The following is a 25,908-nucleotide window of genomic DNA, read 5'->3' as shown; positions in this document are numbered from 1 at the left end:
AATTCAATATCTGATAGTTTACTTGCCTCTATTTCATTTAGTTCTCTTTGTGGGGATTCCTCCTTTCCCTTCGAGTAGGGGGTATTTCTTTGTCTTCCCATTATTTGTGAGACTCTTCTTTTTTTTGCTTCTGCTTCTTAAGTTGATCTGTCTTGATTTCCTGACTTTGTGGTGTGAACTTCTGTAGTCGGAGGCCGCTGTTTTTACTTTCTGGATCTGCCTTTGATGATGTCAGATATCGTCCCTGTCCTTAGGCAGTCTGTTCGAGACTTTCAGGAATTTACTGTCTGGCTATTTCTTTCAGCTGTTAATCTAGTCACTCTGCACTCCACAGGCTGCCTTAGACAGCTGGCGGGCGGGGGGCGGAGTCACTCCTAGGGGCAGAGTTATTGGGTCCTCTCATGCTGCTGCTGTATGGGGGAGGAGTCAGCACTGGGATCCCGCTGGCTACTCTCTCCATCCTCTTCCTAAAGCCTCTGTCCCCAGTCTCTCCTCAAGTGTCTCTAGACCTCTCTGCGTCCCCTTTAGCCAGGGGTCTACTATCTGTGGCTGCCACTCTGCACTCAGCAGGCGGCTTAGACAGCACAGGTCAGGGCAGAATCCCACCTGGGGACAGGACTATTGGGTCCTCTGACTCTCCTGCCACTCAGGGGGAGTGGTCTCTGCCTGAGCAAGATAGCTGCTGCCGCATGGGGGATGAGTCAGCACCGAGATCCCGCCAGCTGCTCTCTCATTTCTCTCTCCAAAGCCTCCTTCCCCAGTCTCTCCTCAGGTGTCTCTAACCCACTCTTCCCCAGCCTTTGCTGGAGACCAGAGTAAGTGGCTGCAAATAAAAATTTATGCATTGGCCCTTTAAACGGTTCTTTGTGTCTCCGGCTGTCTGTCTCTGCCAGAAAGCAACCCTGCCAGTTTTCGCAGCTGGCTGTTTTCTTTGTACTTTTTGGGTTCTGGTGCTGTAGGCTGGAGATCCCTGCTTATGGTTTAGATCCCACTCTTCTCAGGGGGTTTCAACTGGCCGTTTCAATATCCTTATGGTGCTGCCGCCTGTGGGCACCCCGCCTACCTTCTCAAATCTCTTCTGCATTCCCTACCACTTAGGTTGCGCTAAAGCCAATTATTCTATCTCCGAGGTTACAAGGCTCCTCTCTCGCTATTGTTCAGTTGTTTGTTCCAGGTGATTTCTCTACAATTAGTTGTAATTCCAAGTTGGTCCTGGTAGGAGGTCAGTGTGACTTCCACTCACTCCTCCGCCATCTTGATTCCTCCAATTTCATGAATTTTTATGGCCAACTAATATTCCATTGTATATATGTACCACAGTTTTTAATCCACTCATTTATTGATGAATACTTGTGTTGCTTCCATATCTTGGTTATTGTAATTATGTATTGAACTATTATTTAACTGAAACATTGCTTAAAACCAGCAAACATATGTTTAAAATTCTGTCATATAGGAATGTACCCTATCAATTAAATTCTCTACATTGCAAAGGAGTTGAGCTATTGAATGAGCTATTATAAAAGATGAATATTTATTTTTATTGAAGTACAATGATATATTTAATTTGTTATGTTGCAGCTCTAAAAAATAAAACAGGACCTGTTCTTCCATATGTGCATATTATGAATCAGTTTACAATGGAATTTAAATGTTTAGTACTGAGGAATGAGATAATTTTACAGGAAAATCTTCAATCTGTCATTTAAACGTCCCACAAGTTAGTTGGAATACAGTTATCCCTCAATATCCATGGGGGATTGGTTCCAGGATCCCTGAGGGTACAAAACATCTGAAAATGCTCAGGTCCCTTATACAAAATGATGTAGTATTTGCATATGGACTGCAGCAGGGTATGCCTACACATCACTTCTTCATGTGGATTCAGCATAGTACTTGGGCATGTGGCAAATGCAAGTTCTTTCTGGAATTTTCTGGGATTAAAATTTTTTTTTGATACACTGTTGGTTGAATCTGCAAAAATATGTGGGTAGATTGGGAAGGGGAAGGCAGGGCAGAAATGATGTTCAAATGGAGTTTTGTACTGTACTGATTCCTCTTTCCTGATTGTGATTAAAGTTTTCTAGAATCTGGTAGAGATTTTTGATGTTATTTATTACACTGCCTTATCTTCAAAAAGATAAATAAGCCAACTTTTTGCAGGTGATGTCTGGGATATCAGTGGTGTACATTTAAATATACATCACTACAGAGAATATACAGGGGTGGGCAGTAGTAAGTTTACAGTTGTATGAAAAACAAAGTTTATTTTTGTATCAATTATTGTATTCTTTATTTATATTACAACTGCAAACCTGCTTTTGCCCACCCCTGTATTCTGTCGTGTCCCTTGTAGAGCGAGCTTTGTCTAGCCGCCATCATGTACACTAAGGCAATGTACTTAGTGTGCTTGCTCAGATAACTCTTTAAAAGTTCAGGTAGTGAAGTAAGAGAGTTGTGCTGGTAGCTAATAGTCATAAAAAGTAAAGATGTTGAATGAAAAAAAAAATAAGCCCAAAGCCTTCAGCAAGAAATTTAACTCTTTTGACTTTCAATTTCATATCTGGAAAATGGAGACGCTATCTTTTTTCACAGGGTTGTAAGAATTTAAGCCAGCTGGGACATAGCATGCAATACATGTAACTGTAATTGTTATTAGCATTTTATCTTGAGAGCTCCAGTTAAAATATCTTTGATACATTGACATGGATCAGTTCACCCTATTAATGCCTTAGTTAAGAAATTTTCAATTTTTTTTTCTCATGGTACACATAAACTAATTATTAAAATTCTGCAGCATATCAAAAAAACCTTTTTTGCCTATCTGACAAACAAAATGGATATAATTTTGATTAGTTCACACTGGAGTGCTACTGTATGTTGGCTGTTGTTGTTTTTTTTTTATTTGACAGTCTAAGAGAAGATACATCAATGCCTTTGACTAAATCGTCAGGTACTACATGTTTTAAAAATCCTTGTGGCACACCAGGATGTCTCTTGCTGCACACCAGTTGAAAATCACTGCCTTACTTGATAAATGTGAAGTCAATTTGTAGTAGAGTTGATGCTGTGACATAGTCAGGGAAGTACCTTACTGATGGCTGACGGAGAGGGTATCTTTTACATTGAAACTGCTAAGGGTATATTTAAGTATTTGTTTAAATACTTGGTCAACTCAACAGCATTTTGTGGGAACCAACATGAGAAGGATAAATGTAGACATAAAAACAAAGTAAAAAATATCCAACATTCTTTTTTTAAAAAAATGACATTTTATTGATTATGCTATTATAGTTTCCCAATTTTTCCCCCCTTTCCTTCCTCCAGCCAGCACTCCCCAGCCCCTCAGACAATTCCCATACCATTTTTTATGACCATGGGTCATGTATAGGTTCTTGGGCTACTCCATTTCCTATACTGTACTTTACATCCACATGGCTATTCTGTTACTACATATTTGTACTTCTTAATCCCTTCACCTCTTCACCCATTCCCTCACATCTGGCAACCATCAAAACTCTTCATATCCATGATTCTGCTTCTGTTCTTCTTGTTTATTTAGTTTGTTTTTTAGATTATATTGTTGATACATATGTATTTGTTGCCATTTTATTGTTCATTGTTTTGATCTTTTTTTCTTAAACAAGTCTCTTTAGTATTTCATATAATAATGGTTTTATAATGATGAGCTCCTTTAGTTTTTCCTTGTCTGGGAAGCTCTTTATGTGCCCTTCAATTCGAAATGATATCTTTACTGGGTAGAGCAGTCTTGGCTGTGGTTCCTGCTTTTCATGACTTTGAATATTTCTTATCAATGTCTTCTAGCCTGCAAAGTTTCTTTTGAGAAATCAGCTGACAGTCTTATGGGAACTCCCCTGTAAGTAAGTAACTGCTTTTCTCTTGCTGCTTTTATATAAACCTTTTTATATTTAACCTTTGGCTTTTTAATAATGATGTTTCATGGAGTGGGCCTCTTTGCACCCATCTTGTTTGGGGCTCTCTTTGCTTCCTGGACTTGGATGTCTATTTCCTTCACCAAATTAGGGAAATTTTCTTTCAATATTTTTTCAAATAGACTTCCAATTTCTTACTTTCTCTTTTCCTTCTGGCATCACTATGATGAGAATGTGGGATTGCTTGACGTTGTCCCAAAAGCTTCTTATATTTCAAGTCCTTGATTTGATTCTCAGCTTTATCCACTCTACTGTTGTTTCCCTGTAAATTGTTCTTTATTTCAATATCTGCATCTTTCATTTCTGATTGGGTCTTTTTTATGCTGTTGAGGTCCTCACTAAGTTCCTCAAGTACCCTTATAACCAGTGCCTTGAATTCTGTATCCAATAGATTGCTTACCTCCATGTCATTTAATTCTTTTTCTGGAGTTTTGATCTGTTCTTTCATTTGGGCCATGTTTCTTTGTCTCTTCATTTTGGCAGCCTCCCTGTGTTTGTTTCTATGTATTAGGTAGAGCTGCTATGATTCCCTGCCTTAATATCATGGCCCAATGTAGTAGGTGTCCTGTAGGGTCCAGTGGCACAGCTTCCCCTTTCACCCAAGCTGGGTACTTGAGGTGTGCTCTTCTTGTGGGCTGAGTACACCTTCCTCTTATAGTTGAGCCATGGTCGCTGTTGGGAACCAATGGAAGGATTACCCAGGCCACTCAGTTGCAAGGATTGACTGTGACCACCGACTACCAACCTCTGCACTCCGTGGAGGATCAGCTGTGCCAGGACAGTGTAGTGATGCTCTGGAGTGTTCTGTAGCTGTTACTGGGTATGCAGGCCCTGAGGTTTCCTGGGTGATGTAGGCCAAGGTCAGCCTCTACCTGTGTTTTGTGCTGGGCCATCCTGCCTGAGCTATAGAGCAATCTGCAGTGGCTGCCACTTGTGCTGGGCTTGGAGATTTCCAGGCAAAGCCAAGCTGTGAATCTAAGCTGGCTGCTGCTAGTGCCTTGCCTGGGGCCACTCAGCAGGAGGTACATGGGCTAAGGGCTCACTGAGGCCAGCTATTGATTGTTTGAAAGGATTTAGGAAGTTGTGAAGCATGAGCCACGACAGCCATTGATATGAAAAAGCCACTGTTAACAGCAGTAAGTTGGGTGGGACAGAGCATCATGGGGTCTCCAGGGCAGGGCAAAAACAGGGTTAGCTAGGTTAATGGTGTCTCAGATATGGCTCCTGCCTTCCAGCTCTGTGGCTCTGCTTGCTTTTCTCTCTGGGATAAAGCTGTCCCTCAGCCCTCACCTTGATGCCAGACACTTCTGTTCCTTCCTATACGCCACTGGTACCTTTTGAGTTGCTACCCTGGTGCTGGAGCTCAGAGGGAGTGAGTCTCAGTAAGTTCATGTGTGGGTTCTTTAAGAGGAACTGTTTGGGACTTCAGAAGTTTCTTCTACTGACTCAGCCCTCACTGGTTTTTGCAGCCAGAAGTTATGGGACTTATCTTCTGGCACTGGAACCGTGGGCTGGGGGGCCTGGTGTGGGGCTGGGACTTTTTGCTTCTTAGATATCCCTCCTGAATTTTTATCCAATTAATCAAATTGTCCAATTATTATTTTTAATAATAAAAATTATTAATGAGTCCTGACTGGTGTGACTCAGTGGCCTGAGCACCAGCCTGTGAACCAAAAGGTTGTCAGTTTGATTCCTAGTCAGGGCACATACCTGAGTTGAGGGTCAGGTTCCTGGTTGGAGGCATATGAGAAGCAAACACACATTGATGTTTCTCTCCCTCTTTCCCTCCCTTCTTCTCTCTAAAAATACATAACTAAAATCTAAAAAAGAAAGACTGAATACTCTCTTAAAACGTTCTAAGGATTATTTTAAGCTAATTATTTTTAAGTTCTGACATCAAAAAGCAAAGTATTCAAAGACTATGAAAATTGTGTTTTGAGATTAAAAGTGGATTATGATGGAATATGCAAGGCAATTGAGACATGTGTCTTCTATTTTTAAATGATTTATGATCTAATTCAAGACATGGTACATACAACTAAGATAGCATTAACAACTTATATAGTGGTATTTGCAAATATTTGTCAACTCATATACACTGAAAGACCTGGAAGTAAATGAGTTACCAGTATTTGGTTTAGTTACAAAGAAATATTACTAGGATGTTGCGAGTGTTACAATAGTTTTAAAAAGGGTTGAAGGACCTAGAAACATTTTAAGGTGCATCCTACTGTCTCATCTAAGCCTCGGCGAGAGCTCACATGTTTGTGAGCAGAGTTTAGCTCCTTGCAGCTGAGACCCTCAGTTTCTTGCTTGCTGTAAATCTGCAGCTGCTCTCAGCTCAGAGAGGCCACCCGCCATTTCTTGCCATATGGTCTTCTCTGTAACATGGCAGTTTGCTCCTGAAGGCCAGTGGGAGCAATTTCACTCATGCTTCATGGCTTCTCTGACTTCTTTGTGTCTTTGACCTTTAAGACTTTTTGCAGGACTCCTCTGATTAGGTCACATGTACCCAGGATAATCTCCCTTTTGAGTAAGTAAAAGTCAACTAAATCAGGGATCTTAATTAATAAACTACATCTGCAAAATCCCTTTGGCCATGTAATGTAACAATCATAAGAGTGACATTCCATTGTATTCACAGGTTTTGCCTGCGCTCAAGGGGAGGTGGTTCTACAAGGTGTCTGCAAGGGGATGGACTCTGGGGAACATCTTAGAACTCTGCCTGCTGGGGGTTCACACACTTGGCTACAGGGCCTGTGCCGTGGTGGGACCCATATTTAAGGAGGTTAGTGGCTGGAAACCTCCAAGTGTCCTTGAAACGATGATGGTTCTCTGGTGCAGGTATGGCCTTGCTGGAAAGCAGGCAGTTCCAGAGGTCAGAACAGGCACCAGCCTGTGCTACCGTTGAATGAACTCATCCTTGCTCAGCCAGCTTTTAACTAAATTGCCAAAAACAAGGTGGAAATACACCTCCTTGTACCCCCCAGGTCAGCAGAGCTTGTCTCTTGCTTAATTACAAAGTCAAACACAATAATCTTAGCCAATGAAGTGGAAAATCCTTATCCTTCATCTCATTTCAAGTTGTTACTCAGAGAATCTCATTATTTCTAGTTGGCTTCATTCCCCGCCCCTAGTTAGAAATAGCTGTTCATTAAAATAGCTTAATGGACTTAATCTACTGAAATGCATTTATCTGCAGAAAAATTCCCTATTACTATCAAAAATTTCAGCCTTCATCTTTAAGTGTGGTATTTTGAAATACAAATAACGACTCTCAAAATAATTTAGTAATAAAATGGAGTATTTGTTCACAAATGTCGAAATGTCACCCTATATGACTAGACTAGGCATTGAATTGAGACTTATCCAATTTTCTCTCCAGGATTCAACGTCTAAAACATGGCAATTTCAGGTTGAAAATATCTGTTAATGGAAATAGCACACACTTGGGAGGTCATTGTTGCTGTGACTTAATGCACATGTGATTTAGCTGGGCACAGCCTGAATGCTCCAGCTACATCGTCAAGGTGTCCAAATGAAGAGATGCCCCCATGTTCTCTTACTTCCTTTCCACTTTCCTTATGAGTTGTGGCTGCTCAGTTTCTGCAGTCTTAAATTCTATTTTTCTGGAGTAAATGAAACAACTCTAAAGCCCAAGAGATATGCGGACTTCTGGAACATTAAAAATTATCCCATAATAGGAAAAGAATGCGTCACAAGGACATTTTACTTCCTTCTTTTAGCTTAATAATTCTGTGCCTTTTTTTTTTATGGGCTTGTATAACAATGTGTTTGCACATGTTAAATGCTACCCTCTCTTTCTCCTTCTCAAGGGATAATTCTTATAATAAGATTTTGTAAGAGATATCCAGTTAAATTTTATTCAGTTCCAAGTCTTGATTTATTTGAATTTCTAATAATAAACACTTAAGGTTGCAATTACAGACACTTACATAGTATTTGTTGTACTCCAGGTACCAGTATTCTTTGTATGATAATTCATTAAATTTTCGGAAAGCACTGCTTATCTTGGTATAATCACTATCCCCATTTAGAGACAGGAGAAGGCAGTTTAAGTGAAGTTCTGAAGATGAGTTAGCAGTTGACAGAAGCAGAGCTGGAGCCCATGGAGGATGTCTCTAAAGCTATGCCCATAACCACTGTGCTCTGCTCCATTCTGTCTTCTGTGAGAGGTGACCCCCCCCCCGACACTTTCATCCCAACAAGCAGAGACTCAGACCACCTGAGAGGTATTGGAATAGAAGCCTGTTCAACTCAAGGTGGGACCTTCCAGAGGGCAGGAAGCTGTGGTGACTCTTTGGAGGTGAATCATAGAGAATGGGGAGCTACGCCCGAGTCTTGGAGAAGAAACAGGTGGTCAGATGGAGAGAAGAACATGTCTCAGCTTTATGCATTGAAGAGAGGATTGGGATAATCGTTTTTTAAATTTATTTTTCTTTTTATTAAATTTATTGGGGTGAAATGGGTTAACAAGATTATGTAGGTTTCAAGTGTACATTTCCATGATACATTATCTTTTTATTTCATTGTGTGCCCACCATCCAAAGTCAAATCATCTTCATTCACCATATATTTGACCCCTTTACTCTTTACCAACCACTGCCCACCACCTTCCCTCTGGTAACCCCTGTACTGTTGACTCTGTCTATGAGCTTTTTTTTTCTTGTTTACTTGTTGCTTTTAGGGGATCAGGACGTGGACATCCATGGGAGGCCATTACCCTGCCTCCCACGGTTACCAACCTGTAGGTTTGGAATCGAGAAATGAAGTGTTTTTCAAATCCTTTGGCTCAATATATTGCCCACTATTTTGAGTAAGTCACTGAGTTAAAAATGGAATCCACATGTATGATTATCATTTGAGATATAATTATCCCAATCTTTGGAATAATCTTCCAAGTGACGCTGGGAATGATATAGTCTTTGTCTCAAATTATAATCATAACGTGGATTCCATTTTTAACTCAATGACTTACTCAAAACACTGGGCAATATTTTGAGTCATAGAATCTGAAAAAAACTTTTATTTCTTGATTCCACACCTACAGGTTGGTAACTTGGTAGGCAGAGTAATGGCCACCCATGTATGTCCACATTTTAATCCCTGGACTCTTGACTATGTCACCTGGCATGGCAAAAGGGACTTTTCAGATGTGATTATCTTAAGGTTTCTGAGATGAGGAGATTATCATGGATTATCCATGTAGACCCAGTGAAATCACAAAAATCCTTATAAGGTAAAGAGGGTTGCAGGAAAGTCAGGGAAGGAAATATAATGATGGAAGCAGAGATCAGAGGTCATGTGGAATACAGTCAGTCAGCTTCAAGAAGCTGGAAAAAGGAAGGAAGCAGATGGACCCTGTGGCTTCTAGAAGGAACATCGCCCTGCTGACACCATGATTTTAGCCCAGTGAAAGTAATTCTGGACTTCCAACATCCAGAACTATAATATAATAAGCTTTAAGATACTAAGTTCATAGTAATTTGTTACAGCAGCAATAGCAAACTAATGCAGCAGCCATTTACTTCCTCTGTCTCTATTCCTGGGCTGTGAAAAACAAGCAGTTGTCTACAGTAATCACTCAAGAGTTTTTACATGAACCTATTAAAGAAAAGAAAAAAGAGAACAAACATTATTTATACTACACATTTAAACCTATTTTATTTTAAAGACATGTATCCATTTCCATTTGACTTTAGTTCTTCTATTAAATACTAAAAGTCAATTTATGTTGTTTGCAATAAATGGAGGAGGAATCCCATAAATGCTTATGCATGATCTGAAACTGTAGTGTAGATGTTCCAGAATCTTTGTATGAGCAAAGGTAGGCAGAACTCATTGGATTCATTTGTATGTAATATATTCTATGTCTTTCAATCATCTTGCTTAACTGAATGTTATTACGTGTTTAGATTATCAATAGTATAGACCCCATGTTTAGTTGACATTATTTTAATTTGCATTATGATCATTTTTTTTGTGACTATCAGTTTTTAACCTTACAAGAGTGTTTTCTTTAGACTGGACTTCATCTTTATTAATTCAAAGCCCACTTTATTTTATCCAACTTACCTCTTAAGGTTCTAAACCTCTCCCCACTTCCATTCTACCAAAATCCTAATTTTGTGAGAGTACACTTTATACCACTGTATTAAACCTCTCACATTCTACAATCTATTATTTGAATGATTGAGTTTTATAATTATTTAAAGTTTCTATCTTCAAGTTCCTCTTAATCACAAGTCTGTTCTGAAATGTAAAATTGGTCATGAAAGGAACTGATTCAAGATATATGTACAAGTCTTAAACCTGCTCATCATGATGCCACCTGTGGCCATTCTGTCTGTCAGTCATGATCTGTGCTATGTGCACATTCCTAGAGCTGTGATACTCTCTTTACTTTTTAATTATTTCTTCCACCCCTTCACCTTTGGTTGATTTTATTTGGTGAATTTGTAGGTCTTCTTGTCCTAATATCTGGACTTTAAATAGTTGCTATTAAACCTCTAAAGTCAATCTGCCTCTGGCAGTGCTGTCATTAAAAGTTAACTGCTTTCCCATTAATCCATTAATTGTGAAGATTAATTGGGAAAGCTGTTCAAACTTGGGACACATAAGCCAGTGTTTGCCTCCAAGTGAAAGCTTATCCCATTAACACCCCAGAGTATTAACAATTATATATATAATTCACCCATATCTTACATAGGAGAAAATGAATAGAAACTTATAGGCTGCTGCCAAAATGGATTACTTGATGACTAGACCATTATCCCTGCCTTTTAGCTCAGCTCTAGAAAAGCATACTGATAAATATTTACTTGTTTTAAGTTGCAGCAGTATGTTATTTTTTAGATTTAAGCCACTGATGGACAAAGCTGGAGGCTCATATTGGTCTTAATTAATATATTTAAAGCTAGTATTCTCAAGTGAATGTTAATTTTTAGGTCAAACTCAAATAATACTCCAAGAAGGTAAAGAATTTAGCAGTAGTCTGTACACAGTGGTATTTTAATTGACCTGAAATGACATTTTATGAACTGATGAGAAATAAAATCATGAGAGGCCCATATTTTGTCACCTGCTTTTATGAAAAATTATATCTTATTCAAGCCCAATGGTATTACCACTAGTCCTTAAAATGCATTCTTTTTTTTCTTACCAGAATGTTACCGTGGAGCAGCTGCCTCCACATACTGTCAGTTGTCACAGCTACGTGGGGAGAGAGGGGAGGGGTGTGGCACCGTAACCATTTCTTTAATCTTTAAAAAGCCTCATGAAACAGTGTGACAAGCATAAAGACATTTGTGAAAGGAGCGCTGGCTAGAAATTAATTTGCAGGTTTATTTTAGTGATATGGAAACTAGCCTACTCCTGTCTAAACTGCATCGCAGACAGAGTCTGGAGGACCTGGGAGGGGGAAGGTTTAAAACCTCCCGGACGTGGTTCTCCGACATAGCGAGGGTCAACTACTAAAGTGCACGTTCCACAGAAGTGACAACCTGGAGCTGATGCGTGGATTTTTCTTTTTCTTTTTCTTTTTTTTTCAGATCGGGAAGACACTGCTGCTTTTCAAACATACTTGGGTCCCCTATAGGTGCTTACCAGTAGGATTGACTTTCTTTGATGTGCTGAATCAATTGTGAGGATATGAGCCTGCAGAGTTGCAAAGAGCTCATTAGCATAAAAATAAATTAAGACCATTCAAATGAGGACAAGCAAAAGATGTTTATTTAGAGTTCACTATAGCAAGGGATTCAGCCACCATCAATTGTATCTGGGTGGCAGAGATTCAAAGGTAGGCAGGGGTGAGGGAAAACTTCATAGTGGGGAAAAAGGGAAGGCTTCGACTGTGCCCTGGTTGGAGGCGGTAGGCAGAGGGGCGCTGTAGACAGGCCAGCTAGAAACAGGGCATCCTTTGTGATTAATTAGGTGTGCAAATTTGGCTTCCTCTGATCTTGAAATCTCTACTGGATACAAAGCTGAAAGCAGGAGTACAAATTACGGAAACTCTTAAGTTATTAACCAAGTCCTGGCTGTTTTGAGCCAATTGCTGCAAGGGTTATTGTCTGGCTCCCCACTGGCTACCGGACAGTAGGTTGGCCTTCTGAGCTGGTAGTTGCCTGTTAGGAGCCAGAGTTCTGTCTTTGTACCGAGCCTGGCTGTTGTCCATTGTTAGATTCAATCTTTCGTGGGGCAGGAGGCAGAGGTGTATCAGGGACAGGATCTGTGTCTTGCCTGGGCAGGGAGATGAGACGCCTAGAATCTAGATGAAACTAGACCTGCATAATATGTAGGAATAACCCAGACTGGGTTTATGGTTAGGGAATAATACTGTTGTCTAACTTGTAGATAAAATGTTACCTTGTACACAATATTTTTGATATTTGTTAGCATAATCCCATACTTTCTTAGCTGATCATTTCCAATTTCAACTAGATGATGATTTTAATAATATAGACTGGAATAAAATATTTTGTTCAAGGAAATATATTTTTTGGAGGGAATGCCATTCCTTAATCTCGAATCTGTCCATGGAATATTTGGATTATTTGGTCTAAATAAATTTTGTTTGTTTTCTGAGTAGACTGAAATTCTAACACTTCCAAAGCTCCCTGTTAATGGCCCCAGCCCTATTTTTAGTGTATGGAATGTTTAAAGATTTTAAGCATTGTTTGTTATGTACCCTGTCCTGTCCTGTCCTCCAACGAATATTTCTGTGAGAAACGTCGTTCATTAGCAGGCATGCAAGTGATTATGGCAGGTCTTCCAAAAAACAGAGGATATTTTTACTCATTGGCAACTAAGCTGAATGCTACTGAAAATCAGCTCTTTTTTTCGTAAAGTTTATTTTAGATGCCTAGTACTTGTTTCAACAATGTATTGGCTTAGAATAGGAGCTCTGTGTCCTTAGGTAAATTATTTAACCATTGTGTCTCTTTCTCTTTGATTGTCCAATGGGGTTAATGGCATCAAATGGTATAGAATATTTGTCAGGATCAAATGAGTTAATATGGGTACAGTACTGAGAATGTAAGCCAGCCAATAATATGTACCCATTATTTTAGTGCAGGTAGTATTACACAGAGATTAAGAAAATTGAATTACTTTTATTAAAAACTGAACCGCTTTTACTTGAGAATCATGCATTAAAGCCCTTTGTAAAATAAAATTAAATTACATTTGATTGAGCTATATTAAAATACTTTCAGTATAGCTTGCATCTTTATTTATAAAAGGCTTTTGAAGTTTTTCACATATGCAATTTTCCAGAGCTCTGCTTTATCATTGTCTTTTTAATGGCAATGGTTTTTCTCTTACGTGAAGAGTAAACGGTGAGTTTCCTGAGATATTGACCTGAAAGCTGTAAGTTGTGTGTGTGTATGAAAATGCCTCAGCACAAATTAGGTGTTTTTTCCTCTAAGAATATGAATATTCTATCAGAATTCAATGAAACTCTCCATATGTAATCAGTGAGTTTATAGATTTTTTTTTACAAAAAGACTAAAAACTATAGTTTCACATTTCCAACTATATCAAGGTTAATATGGAAATTCTAATGTCACTGTGAAAACACTGAATAAAAAGTAATATGATTTTGAAAAGCATAGAGTAGTAAGAGCGATGTTCATTTCTTCCCCTAATAGAAAAAAATCATTGATTAATCCGACATTCCCTGCTACCATTTTGAATTGTACAAGCCTTCCCCCTTGATGGCTGTATTGTTAAATTTCACTAGTGATGGAGTCTTCATGCTCTTCTGTGCTCCTTTTGCTTAGAATGTGCCTTCGTTTCTTTCTGTCAAAGTTCGTTTTCTTATTTAGGGTTATCAAGCTCCACCTGGTTCTGCTCTGAATTGGGGCAGCTGCGCAGGTGGGCAAGGGGTGGGCCACGAGCGCAGCTGAGCCCCAGCCTGCGCTGCGGCGGCCGGAAGCCTGCGGGAAAGGCCTTCTGCGCCCCTCAGTCCCCTTTTTGGGAAGCGGGGTGCGGCCGGAGCTCTCTTGCTGGGGGTTGGCAGACCAGTCTTTACCATGTGGAGGTGGTGGGGGTACAGGAAGCAACCCTGGTAGAGAGGAAGTCCCCAGTCTCCCAGAGGCCTATCCTAAAAGTTGGAGAGGGCAGCAAAGAATTTCCATCTTGCTCCTGCAAGTTAGAAACCTTCCTTCTAGTATCAAAAGATAGCGGAGGGGAGCTGGGAGCTGGGGCCTCGGGCCTCTACGGAGGGCGCAGGCGGCAAGCACGTGCTGGTAACACGCACGGCTTGGGAGAGAGGGGAGCCGGCTGTCCCACCGGCAGAGGACTGGGGGTGAGTAAGGGCCACAGCCTGAGCTGCTCATCCGTTCAGGACGCGGCGGCAGACGCGGAGGGCCCAGGAGCAACCTCTCCACTCGGCGTGTGGCCCCGGTCCCGCTTGCTTGGCGGCTTTTGTAGTGGACAGCCCTTCAGAGACTGGTAGGGGCGTGCACAAAGGTGGCAGTAATTGTACATTGTATATTTACATTATGTAAATCACATACATGGAACACTTTATGTTGTATATATAACATATGTTGTGTATTATGTATATGTATAATATGTGGCATTCTGTATATTATGTACATAACATGTAGTAAGAGTATATATAGTATATAAGGTAATAATTATTATATTATATACATGTAATATATAATCACACATGTAAGTACATGTATATCAATGTACATATGACATGTAAATATAGCAATATTTACATACACATACATTCATACAAAATTTTGTGTGCAATTATAGTGTATATGTATATTTCACATAGGTGAAATGCATTCATATGTATACATATAATCATATATATTAGTAATGCATTTATGTGTATATGACATACATATATAAATATGTTCATATATATTTATATAAGGATACCATACAATAAATGTATGCCATCATTTACACTTATGATTTGGTAGCCAACTTAACATTTATACAGGCTCAGCTTATGTACACATTATATAGGTACATATATTCATAATAATATACACATACATATGTATATTTTAATGTGTGTATATTATAATATATATTCATGTATATATGTATTATGTATGTATAATTTTAATACAGATACAAATATTGTACATATATAAATATACATAATGTAATACATATATACTATTCTATATGTAATATATGTATGTATGTATGTCCCTGGTGAAGTGATAATGATCTGACATAGTACTTAATTAAAAAACAATACAATTATATTTTGAACAGAAATAATGTGTTTTTTCAGATTTGAAAAGCTCCTTACTTAAATGCCTATATATTTATGCACTGTGAGTAATGATTAGAGGCACTCTGAAAAGCTGTAAATTAGAGCTAATTACTGAAACTTGAGAGGAAGCTGAGAGTTCTAGCTGAGAGATTAGTTCAGAAGACTAGTTCACTGGGTTGTTTTTACCAGCATGTAGAATAGAGTCTCTCAGCTGCCACACTACTGATATTTGGGGCTGGATAATTTTTTGTCACGGCATGCTGCCCTGTGCGCTGTAAGATGTTTAGTGGCATCCATGGCTTCCACCCCCTAGATTCCAGTGGTACCTCCAAGTTGTGATGGTAAAAATGTCTCTAGAAATTGCTCAATTCCCCTGGCGGGGAGTGGGGCGGGGGGTGGTGCAAAATCACCCCCAGCTGTGGTTTTCAGCTTTGCATGACCACAGCCTACATTTTGCTGCATTTACTGGTGCAGCGTGAGCAAACTAGTTTTCTGGAACAAAATTCACAGGCGACTGACATTTCAGAATTTCATTTCATTAATGTCTACAGGGAACTGTTCTTTTTATTTACACCAGAATCATTATTGCTGTCTGAGACCCCCCTTGCTGGTGTCAAGACTATTGAAGATCAAATTGGTAATAAACAGATAGCTTGGCAAAGCTGGCATGGGAGGACACAACTTCTTGAGAGAGATTTTACTCATGTTGTTATGGCATCTGATGAAATTCCTGCACTCCAAACCTACAGAAATAGTCATCATGGTTGTGCTGTTCTTATACTGGATTCTGGACCCCAATACAGTTTGTAAATATCATGGTCCCATGACAGTGAGACAAACAAATTAACCAAACTCTGTGTCTCAGTTACCTCATCTGTCACGTGAAAATAATACTAGTACCTAAAAGAGGATTTGTAAAGTACTATGTGTGAAATGGTTATTCTTAGCACAGAGTGCTCACTGAATGTGTTCTAGTATGCTAGTTATTGTTTTATATAAGAAAAATTCAAAAGTATTTTGTCAAATAAACATACAACAGATTGGGAGGGGGTGTATATGCTCATGGTAAAGAATAACAGTGCCATGTAACATCTCTCACCCAACAACTGGAGCCTTACCAAACATCAGCGGCACCTGACCAGCCTTCCTTCCATGTCCCTTATCACATATTCCTCTCCTCAAAAATAGAATAAGCACCCCATCTTTATTTTAATTCCATTTTAGCTAAAAATAGAACAGTATTTAATCTTATAATGTCAAAACAAATGAGCAATAAATAATATATGCCTTTTAAAGCGACTGATTGCACTAGAGGCATTTATATCCAAAACATTTATTTCTACATAATTGACTGTGAATTTCAGTGAAATACCCCTCTTTTTTTTTCTCACTCTCACCTGAATACTGATAATATTCAAGAATGACTGTATTTCTACTAAACATACAAATGCGCATACCTTCCCTGCATCCATAGACAATGCACTCGTTTGTACATGCAAACACACAGGTTATAGTTTCCACATGAAGCATTTGGTTGTTGCTTGTGATTGGTCACAATGAGAACTTCCTTCAGTACTTCATAAATTGTATGTCTTTTAATGTTTATGCTCCTTAATACTTGAATTATGGAAACTAGGTTGACAGTGTCAGTATTTAAGCCGATTATTGGTGTGCAAGAACTGTGGGCCAGTTATGAAGTCTGTGTAGAGTGAGCTAAAAAATTTAAGGTGTGAAAGAAGAAAAAGTGAACTTTAAAAGAAAATGCTGTCTTAGGCAAATTCTTGTGAAAGGCATTATAATGTTAAGTTAGTCAATTTTTACTTATCAATTATACTTTAGACATTTAGCTTTAAAGAAAAACATTTCAAATAGCAGGACTGTAGAAAAATATTGTAATTTGAATATTTACTTAGTAAAACTGCTAGAGATTGTTAAAAACTATGTTCAAGCAGAATAAACTTTGTAAAAAATTTGAGAATGATCTAGAGAATTTTTAGATTAGTTTAAATTAAATTGTTTATTATTAATTAAAATTGGGATAGTAACCCTATATGATTTTTAATGACTACTATGTGTTACATGCCAAATATGAAAGAAATATTTTTCTGGTTAGAGCAACAATGGCAACAAATTCATAACTGTATAAAATAAAAAATAAATACTTTTCATGGAATTAGAAATTAGTGGAAATCAAATAAACATGTATGGATATCATGGTCAACATGAGACTGTTTTTATACCTTTCCGCTCTCTTTGTGCCTTATTTTTAAATTTTATATGTGACACACATAAAAAGATTGATAATGGATGTAGTATATACTTTTCTATATATTTATATATATTTGATATATACATATTATTGCCTTCTTTCAGAATTAACCAGTATGCTAAACTTCATGCTTGTCATTTACGTATTTTTTAAAATTTTAATATTTTTATTGAATTTATTGGGGTGATGTTGATTAATAAAATGATATACATTTCAAGTATACAGGTCAATAATATGTCATCTGTATATTGTATTGTTTGTTCACCACCCCAAGTCTCTTTGACAGTTAAAAAAATATCATGTGTGTCTCAAAAACATTACTTAGATTTGCTAGTTTTTTTTTTAAGATTCTCATAACTATGAAACATGTTATATGGACTAGTATAACTTGATTTCACTAAAAGTTTTGTTTCTAAGATACAATTTTTTTTTGTATGTTGGTGTGTTTCTTTTTACTGTTGTATATGATTATAAAAAGAGCTATGATTTATTGATCTGCTCTTTGGTATTTGGCTGTTTGAATTGCTAACAATTTTTTGCTGTAATGAACAATGTTGCTAGAAATTGCACATGTCTCCTGGTGGACAAATGCAAGAGTGTCACTAGGTCAATGCTTCCCAACCCTTTTATTTTCACGGAGTAGAGACAATACGAGTATTTGTATTGCATTTTGGAGGAAGGAGTCGAGCGCCTTGAGAGCTCAGCGCAGGCACGCTCTCTCCAGGAGGCCCTGGACACATTGTTTTTTAGAAGTAGTACCTCAAATTTGCAATCCCACGAGTAATACATTGGAGCTTTTCTTGACCCACATTGTCTTGATAATCTGGTGGTGTTAGACTTCTGAAACCTTGCTAATCTACCATCTGTAAAATAGTACCTAACTGTAGTATTGATTTATGCTCCTTTTTACTAATGCGTTTGAACATCAGTTTATATGGGTAAACTCCCTGGTCTTGGCTTGTGCTTTTTTTGCCATTTTTTATAATGGATTTTCTAAGTAATTTAAAGGTAGTTTTTGTTTTTATTTTATTTTGTTTTCCTTAATTTGGAATATAAATCATATACTGTTGTGCAATAATTTTCAATGTGCTGATATATTTTTCTTCACTTTCTATAAGTTTTAGCCACCATAAGCTCTTAATATAGTTAAATTTATAATTTTTTCCTTATATCCTTATTTATAAATTTTTATACTAATTAGGTATTTTTATTTCTTGTTTAAGTAAAACTTTTCTACTTGGAGATATATTATTTTTTCACTTCTATGAGGTTTGCCTTCTTTCTTCACATTCTCTTGTCTTTAAATTGTTTTTCTTTTGTTATTGAATGTAATAGACCTACTGAAGAAGACTGCATATAAGCAATGGGCATACTGTGAGAGAGCCTAGTTTTTCTTGTTTTGTTTTGTTTGTTTCTCTTATCTGTTGAAGCCAGGGGCATTGTCAGCACCATCCTAATCCAAGTGGGTGTTGTTCCTCTTGGCAGATGATTGCGATGAGCCTCTGGTGTCTGCTCTGTCCCAGGCGTCATTCAGCAGTTCCTCCGAGCTCTCTAGCAGCCACGGCCCTGGATTTGCGAGGCTTAATCGAAGAGATGGTAAGTCTGCTTTTTTCCCTCTGATTGGTTCATGATGAATTTCATTAATTTTTCATTCTCTTTTAATAAAATCATTGTAAGTGATATACTGTAAAAGGAAGTAAGTTTCTAAATAAGCAAATGGTGGAAACTCATGGGATGTATAGGTTTAGTTTTGGAATGGCAGAGGGGTGCATCTTATTTAAAAGTCCTGTGTGATCATTTCAGCACCTAAAGAGCTGAATTCCTTCAATCTGGCAAGCTCTTTTATGTATCCTATAAAATAAACTTTTTTTTACAACAATGCAGATGGTCCCTGATTTCTGATGGTTTGGCTTAGGATATTTTTGACTTTATGATGTATGAAAGCATATCGATTATACATATCGATTATTTCCCACACTAGCGATTATGTGTCACCCTGCTCTCCCGTGGTGCTGGGCAGCAGCAGCGAGGTGTGGCTCCTGGTCAGGCACATGATCACTAGCTTAACAACCAGTACTCTACAGTGTGCTGTGATTCCAGGGTTTGTGGATATTGCATTCTGAGCACATTTAAAGTAGGTGAGGCTAAGTTACGGTGCTCAGTAGGTTAAGGATATTAAATGCATCTTTGACTTATTTTCAACTTACTATGGATTTAGTGGGAAGTAACCCTAGTGTAAGTCAATGAACAGCTGTATACAATCATTATGTATACAGTCACCATGAAAATTTCATTGGCCCTCCCTTTCAAGATGCAAGGAAGTTTTCCAAAAAAAGTAATTTTATTTTATTTTTTTAAAAATATTTTATTTATTTGTTATTAGAGAGAGAGGAAGGGAAGGAGAAAGTGAGGGAGAGAAACATCAATGTGTGGTTGCCTCTCGTTTGCCTCCTACTGGGAACCTGGCCTGCAACCCAAGCATGTGCCCTGACTGGGAATCACACTGGCGACTCTTTGGTTTTCAGTCTGGCACCCAAACCACTGAGCCACATCGGCAAGGGCGTGCAGAAGTAATTTTAAAAGTTGCTAGTTAGTTAAAAATAATAATCTCTCAGTGTGTTGCATTCTCAACATGGATGACATGGTTTGCTCTCCTGTTGAGGAACGGGAACTTAAGCAACTTTCATACTCCTTTCTGGATACTCAGTTCATATTGTTGATTCTTAGGTTGTGTTTGATGGCTTGAACACATTTAAAGGAAAGTGCAGAGAACTAAATGGCAACTTGCTATGGAAATAACAGAGAATTTCAAAGCTGTGCACTGAGGGACAGAACATTATTGTGGCCCCTTTTTGTAATATGCTAAGGCAAAACCACCTGTGCACATACTCTATGGCAATGCTAACACAGAAAACATTTTTAACAGCCATGAAGCAATAGACACTGACATCTTATGTTATGAAAACTGCAATTTCCTCATTTATTATGCCCTTCTAGCATTGCATATGTCAGTCACTTCTAATTTTACTCCTTGATGTTATCCTTGATTCTCTTGTTTAATGTTTGAGTACACCAACATTGGACATAACAAATAGATCATGTGTGCATGGGTGTGTATGTCTGTCTGTGTTTTGCCATCTGGTACACATTATAAAAATCTAACAATTTAACATGATTTTTAATTTATTTTAAAATTTTATCTCATGTTATTTGAGGCAGTTATTTATGTGTGTTTCTTTTTTATTGTGTATAATTGATATAACATGTGTCTGATCAGCAGAAGTCATCACTGAGATCCTTGTTTCAAACAAGGAATTTGGGGGGCCTTGACTATGTTTGTGTCAATAATGCTTGTCGGTTACTTTTATTTGCCCTGTAGTGAGAGTTGTTGGTCACACTGCACTCCAACCCCCTGTTTTCAATTCTGGATCCCTATTGACCACAGGCGAGTGGGTCTCCTGAAGCCTCCGAGGGCCAGTCCTGACCCGCACCATTGGCCCCCGGGTAGGAAAGCTGCCATCACAGCACTGCTCGTAGGAGGAGGCCCTTCTTGTGCTCGCTTTCGAAGTAAAGCAGAGTTTAATGTTTGCCATCACGCCATTGGAGTAATAAAAGCTTTCATAGGATTTGGCCCTTGGAAAGAGTTACAAAATTTAATTTAACTATTTACCTTTATTTCATTTGTTGAGATTCAGTAAATCACAAAAAAAGTATATATAAGTTATGAATTGTATAAAATTACATTTTTCATTAATTCATATACTCATCAGAAACCTCCATCAGTGGGATTCATTTTCATTCCTAATTCGTTTCTATGGCTCTTGGTGAAACACAATTCAAACTTCATGAATCTCATTTGCATGTTAATGAAACAGAAACAAAACAGGATCATTTTAATTATCTTTTGCTGGTTGTCAACCTACTTGATTACATTTTTCTTTTTCATTTAGTTTTTCTTTTTTTCCCTCTTAATTACATGAAGCACTCACTAAGGAATGTCAGATTTTGAGTGATTTATTGAAGGCTATCTATTATTTCTAGTATGGCAATGTTCCTTGTAGTATTTAGATCAGGCTATCAGCAGGTGATGTATAAATAAACTAAGTCAGCAAATGAAGGTCCCAGTGTCCTAGGAAGACAGGTAGGGTGACCACTTTCCTGTGGAATCTGGAAAACTTAGAGCCAAAGATTGACAGGCAAGAAGTGAGAAATCAAGTTCCACAAGCCACTGCTTTCCATCTGTGAGACAAGAACCATGAGACAAGAACCGTGAGAATGACTAGGCCCTCTAACAGGGGACGGAGATCAGAAAAGGCTAATGTTTCCATTTCTGCCGACAGGGAAGAAGCACAATTAATCTTTTTTTGAAGTATATTAATTAAAATTTTTAACGTGAGTGTCATTGGGGGTTGAATTGAGTCCTCCAAAGGATACATTCAAATCTTAACCTCTATACCAATGAGTGTGATCTTACAGGGACATAGGGTCTTTGCAGATATAAGTTAAGCTTGTATTGGATTAGAGTGGACTCCAAATAAGGCCTTATCAGGAGAGTGGAGACACACAGAGCCAGAAAAGACAGATGGAAGGCTGGGTGAAGACAGAAGCCGAAACTGGAACGAGTAACTACAAAGAAAGGTCGTGTATTGTCAGCAGCTACCTGAAGCAAGGAAGAAGCAAGGAAGGATTCCTCTCTCTATGGCCTACTGAGAGAGCACAAAGCTGCTGATACCCTGATTTTGGACTTCTAGCTTCCAAAACTGTAAGAGAAAAAAATTCTGTTCTTTTAAGCTACCCAGTTAGCAATACTTTGTTAGCAGCCCTCAGAAAGGGGTATAAGAACCATTGAGTAAATAACTCCTTTTCATTTTTCCTTTGCACTGGGAAGATGCATCTCAGTTTGAACCTGGCAGATTTCATAGCTCAGAGAACTATAATCCAAATTTAACTGTAAACAACACAAAGAACAATCATTGCTAATCCTGGCTCTATAATGAAATAAAATCTCCCTCTGCCTTTCTATAATATTTCCATTGTTGCAGTTTCAGTATCGTTGGAATTGTAATGGGCAACTCAAATTTTTACTATTGTTGATATAGAGTTCAGACAGGTTCTAGTGTACCATTTGGTAGCCCAAGTGTGTTCTTAGGACAGAATTGAAAGGAGCCATGTATATGGAACTGTTACTGAGTTTGCAATGTAATCCGGTGGAAGTTTTTATTTCCATGTCCTTGGAAACCTTGGAAACAGGTTATTGCAAACTGCTGTACTTGTATATGCAAGTAAAATGATAAAGTAGTAAATAAGATTATTGTACACAGCAAAAACAAAATATTTATATATGTTAATATAAACATATACAAGTATATGTTCATGTATTTAAGTACATAACAGACTACTTCCATAACTGACAAGTGCAGGCATACTTCACTTTATTGTATTTCACAGATGTTGTGTTTTCTACAAACTGAAGGCAAGACCCTCCAACAGCCAAAGGATGATGACTTGCTTTGTTCAGATACCCCACTTTATTGTGGGGGTCTGGACCTGCACCTGCGATATTTCTGAGCTATGCCTGTTTTCTCTCATCTGTTGTGAAAGATTGAGATATTTCCTATTTATCTATTTTTTTTAAGATGACAAGTAAGCCCTTCTATTTTAAATGCTTATAAAACAATGCTTTCCCAGGCATATAGGATCTGCTGTTAAAATCAAACATCTATCTGTAGCGAAATTAGTGACAGAGAGAACTCCCATTCTCAGGTGTACTTCTAATGAGAATAATTATAACATTCTATGAAGAATTATTTGGCGATTCTAACTGCCCTAAATCATTGTGCTTGCTTTTATATAGCTTTTATGCTTAAATTAAAATCCCAAAGATAAATCCCCAAGGTATGCATGATGCATGTCAGTGCTTACTCAGACAGATGAGGTAAATGTTTCTCGCTGTTAAACGAATTGCATGGAATCTTTTATAATTATTACATTTAAAAGTTGATAACAATATATGTAGTAGCCAATACTTTCTTAATGGGGAGAAGAATAAGAGATTAATTTTGTACAGGACTGAAAAGAACTTAGGCCGAAGTAACTGGAGTCCCATCGGCGCCGTGGACGTGGGTCTGAAATGCGCCTGAGAGGTCCCCAGGTCCAGCCGAGGGCGGGCCGCCGCACTGCCCGAGGAGTGTACAGCTTTCCCGCTTCGGGGAAGGCCTGCACATGCGCGTTTGTTGGAGAAACAGGCAGTTTCTCTGCTTCTCTATCAACTGCGTCCGCGCCACACTCAGGGACCGATGTGATGAGCAAGCCCTTGTCACCTCGAAAATTACTTGACTTGCAAGGGTCCCCCCCCCCCCCCCGCAGTGCTGATTCAGGCTGTGGCACGTGGCTTCCATAGCTCTGCCTACTTTTTCCTCCCTGTGGCCTAACTGGCCTCTGCGACTAGCAGGTATACAGTTCTTAAAATTGAGATGAGAGCTCTTAAATCTGACCAAATTGCTGAAGACCCAGTTCCCTGAACGTCATCCCTATAGTCGCAGAACATGCACACTTCCCCAGCACACTCGAACCTCAGCCAACCTGCGCTCGCTCTCTTTTGTACACCTTCCTGTGGGTCATAAAATTTGAGATGAAGAACAAACACTTTGGTGTTAGGCATATCTGGAATCAATTCAGCATTCCTAGGTTTAAATCCCTGCTACTTCTTACTCATTTAAGGAGGGGAAAAGCATTGAACTTCTGTGTTGTAATTCCCTAATTTTCTATTGACAGCATAAAGAAAGTACTGCAATGCTATTGGCCTTGTTGAAAATGATCCCAGCGCTGTGGTGTGGTCACAAGAATTGCAAAAGCACAGTCCCAAGAGAGTGTTAAACAGTTTCGAAGTGTGACCTGCCAATTAACCCCATTTTAGTGAACCTCACAGGACTAGATACATACACTAATTTATACGAAGGTAATCTCAGGGAATTCAGGCTTCCACGCATAACTCTGGTAGGAAGAGTTGATTTATTCCTGGTTAATTATAAAGCAAAGCAGGGTCAAAGATTTATAGTTATATTTTATATGTTCATTACTAGCTTGAAGGAAAGAAAAAATGTTCTTATGTACACTTAGTCAAAGTCTGTGAATTAGGGTGAGGTGATGGTTTTTTGAAAATATTTTGACTTCTTTAGTAATTGGAAATTGGTTTGTGAAGTTAAAAAAAACTTACTAGCGTTTTGGTAAAGGTGTGGAGAATGAAGTAGCAGATCAATTTTATGGTCAGTGGTGTGTCGCTTGTGCTTCTAGATTACATTTTGTGTCCCAGCCTTGAGAAGGTAAAATAAAAATAAGTGAAGATTTACATCTTATTTCTCAATACGCTTATATCCTCTATTCATTAAAGCAGAGGAGAGTTTGCTGTCACTTGTGAGATTAATAGAGAATCACTTCTGTCAATTCATTTGGTTTAACAGAGAGATGACTGTCCACCTAACGTTTGGTTCTCCCCTTACTCTGGATGCTACGCGCTCTTCTGGGCCCCCTGCCTTAAGGATATGTCCCACCCTCTTCTAATCTTGGTAGACCCTCCTTCTTACCCTTCGTCACCCTTGCCTGCCCTGTAGCACATGTTCGTTAGCTCTGAACCTACCTGCGGATACAATATAAGTGAATCTGCCAAATAGCCAATCCTAAGTAATTTATAGTGATTAAAAAAATGCTGGTTTTAGAATCAAGAAAACTAGATCACAATACTAAACTGTGGGTGGCCTTGGGGAAATGACATTTCCTCTCTCTTTTTTTTTCCCTTTCCTATGAAAGTATGGGGTTGATTTTGAGGATTTCTAAATGCTATGACAATGTACTCTTTTTATTTGTAATCTATAGGCAATGTCTTTTCTTTCTAACTCTAATAACGGAAATTTTCAAAGCATGTGAGTGGGTGAAATTGATTCAATAGAAAGGTAAGGGGAGTACCTTGAGGCAGAATGCCCTTCCAAGTCTTTAACTGTTAAAAAATCTAGCAATTCAAATGATAAATATGACCCTACTGAAACTGCTACAATGGCTCAAATTTGGTCAATTAAAATATATTCATAAAATTAAAAATTATCAACAATATGTAACTTACATATCTTGCTGTGTCTCTGATATTTTTCACATTGTTGAGCAGGAAAATGTCACATGTAGTTAGAGTGAAAATAAACAGTGAGTTAAGTAATCAGACAGTGGCTTAGGTTGGGTCCTTGTTCAGTCACCAAGAACACACCTGGGCTGGTGACTGAGGTGCCAGTGGTCTATTAGGGGACAGATCCGATGAGAAAATGGGGAGGGAATGGAGGAAGCAGGACAAAGAAGCCAAGCCATTTCAAGTGAATCCCCCCACACAGCCTGGTCTCCCAGGAAACTTGGGATGATAAAATTTTACCTAA

The 25,908-nt window shown here is 38.4% G+C and overlaps 1 protein-coding gene across 1 annotated transcript in view; it reads left to right on the top strand.

Moving 5' to 3' along the window:
- CNTNAP4 (contactin associated protein family member 4) overlaps positions 1–25,908 on the top strand; it is a 230,621-nt gene that overhangs the window by 21,188 nt on the left and 183,525 nt on the right. Inside the window, exon 2 of the mRNA XM_054579166.1 lies at positions 18,977–19,087. Within this exon, the coding sequence (XP_054435141.1) occupies positions 18,977–19,087 (111 nt within the window). The remainder of the gene's footprint in view (positions 1–18,976; positions 19,088–25,908) is intronic.

The sequence above is a fragment of the Pteronotus mesoamericanus genome, unplaced genomic scaffold (assembly GCF_021234165.1).
Source record: "Pteronotus mesoamericanus isolate MK-2021 breed Mesoamerican mustached bat unplaced genomic scaffold, CSHL_Meso_final contig_52, whole genome shotgun sequence".
Lineage (NCBI taxonomy): Eukaryota > Metazoa > Chordata > Mammalia > Chiroptera > Mormoopidae > Pteronotus > Pteronotus mesoamericanus.
The sequence above is the reverse complement of the archived record's forward strand: the minus strand, read 5'-3'. Positions and strand labels throughout refer to the sequence as shown.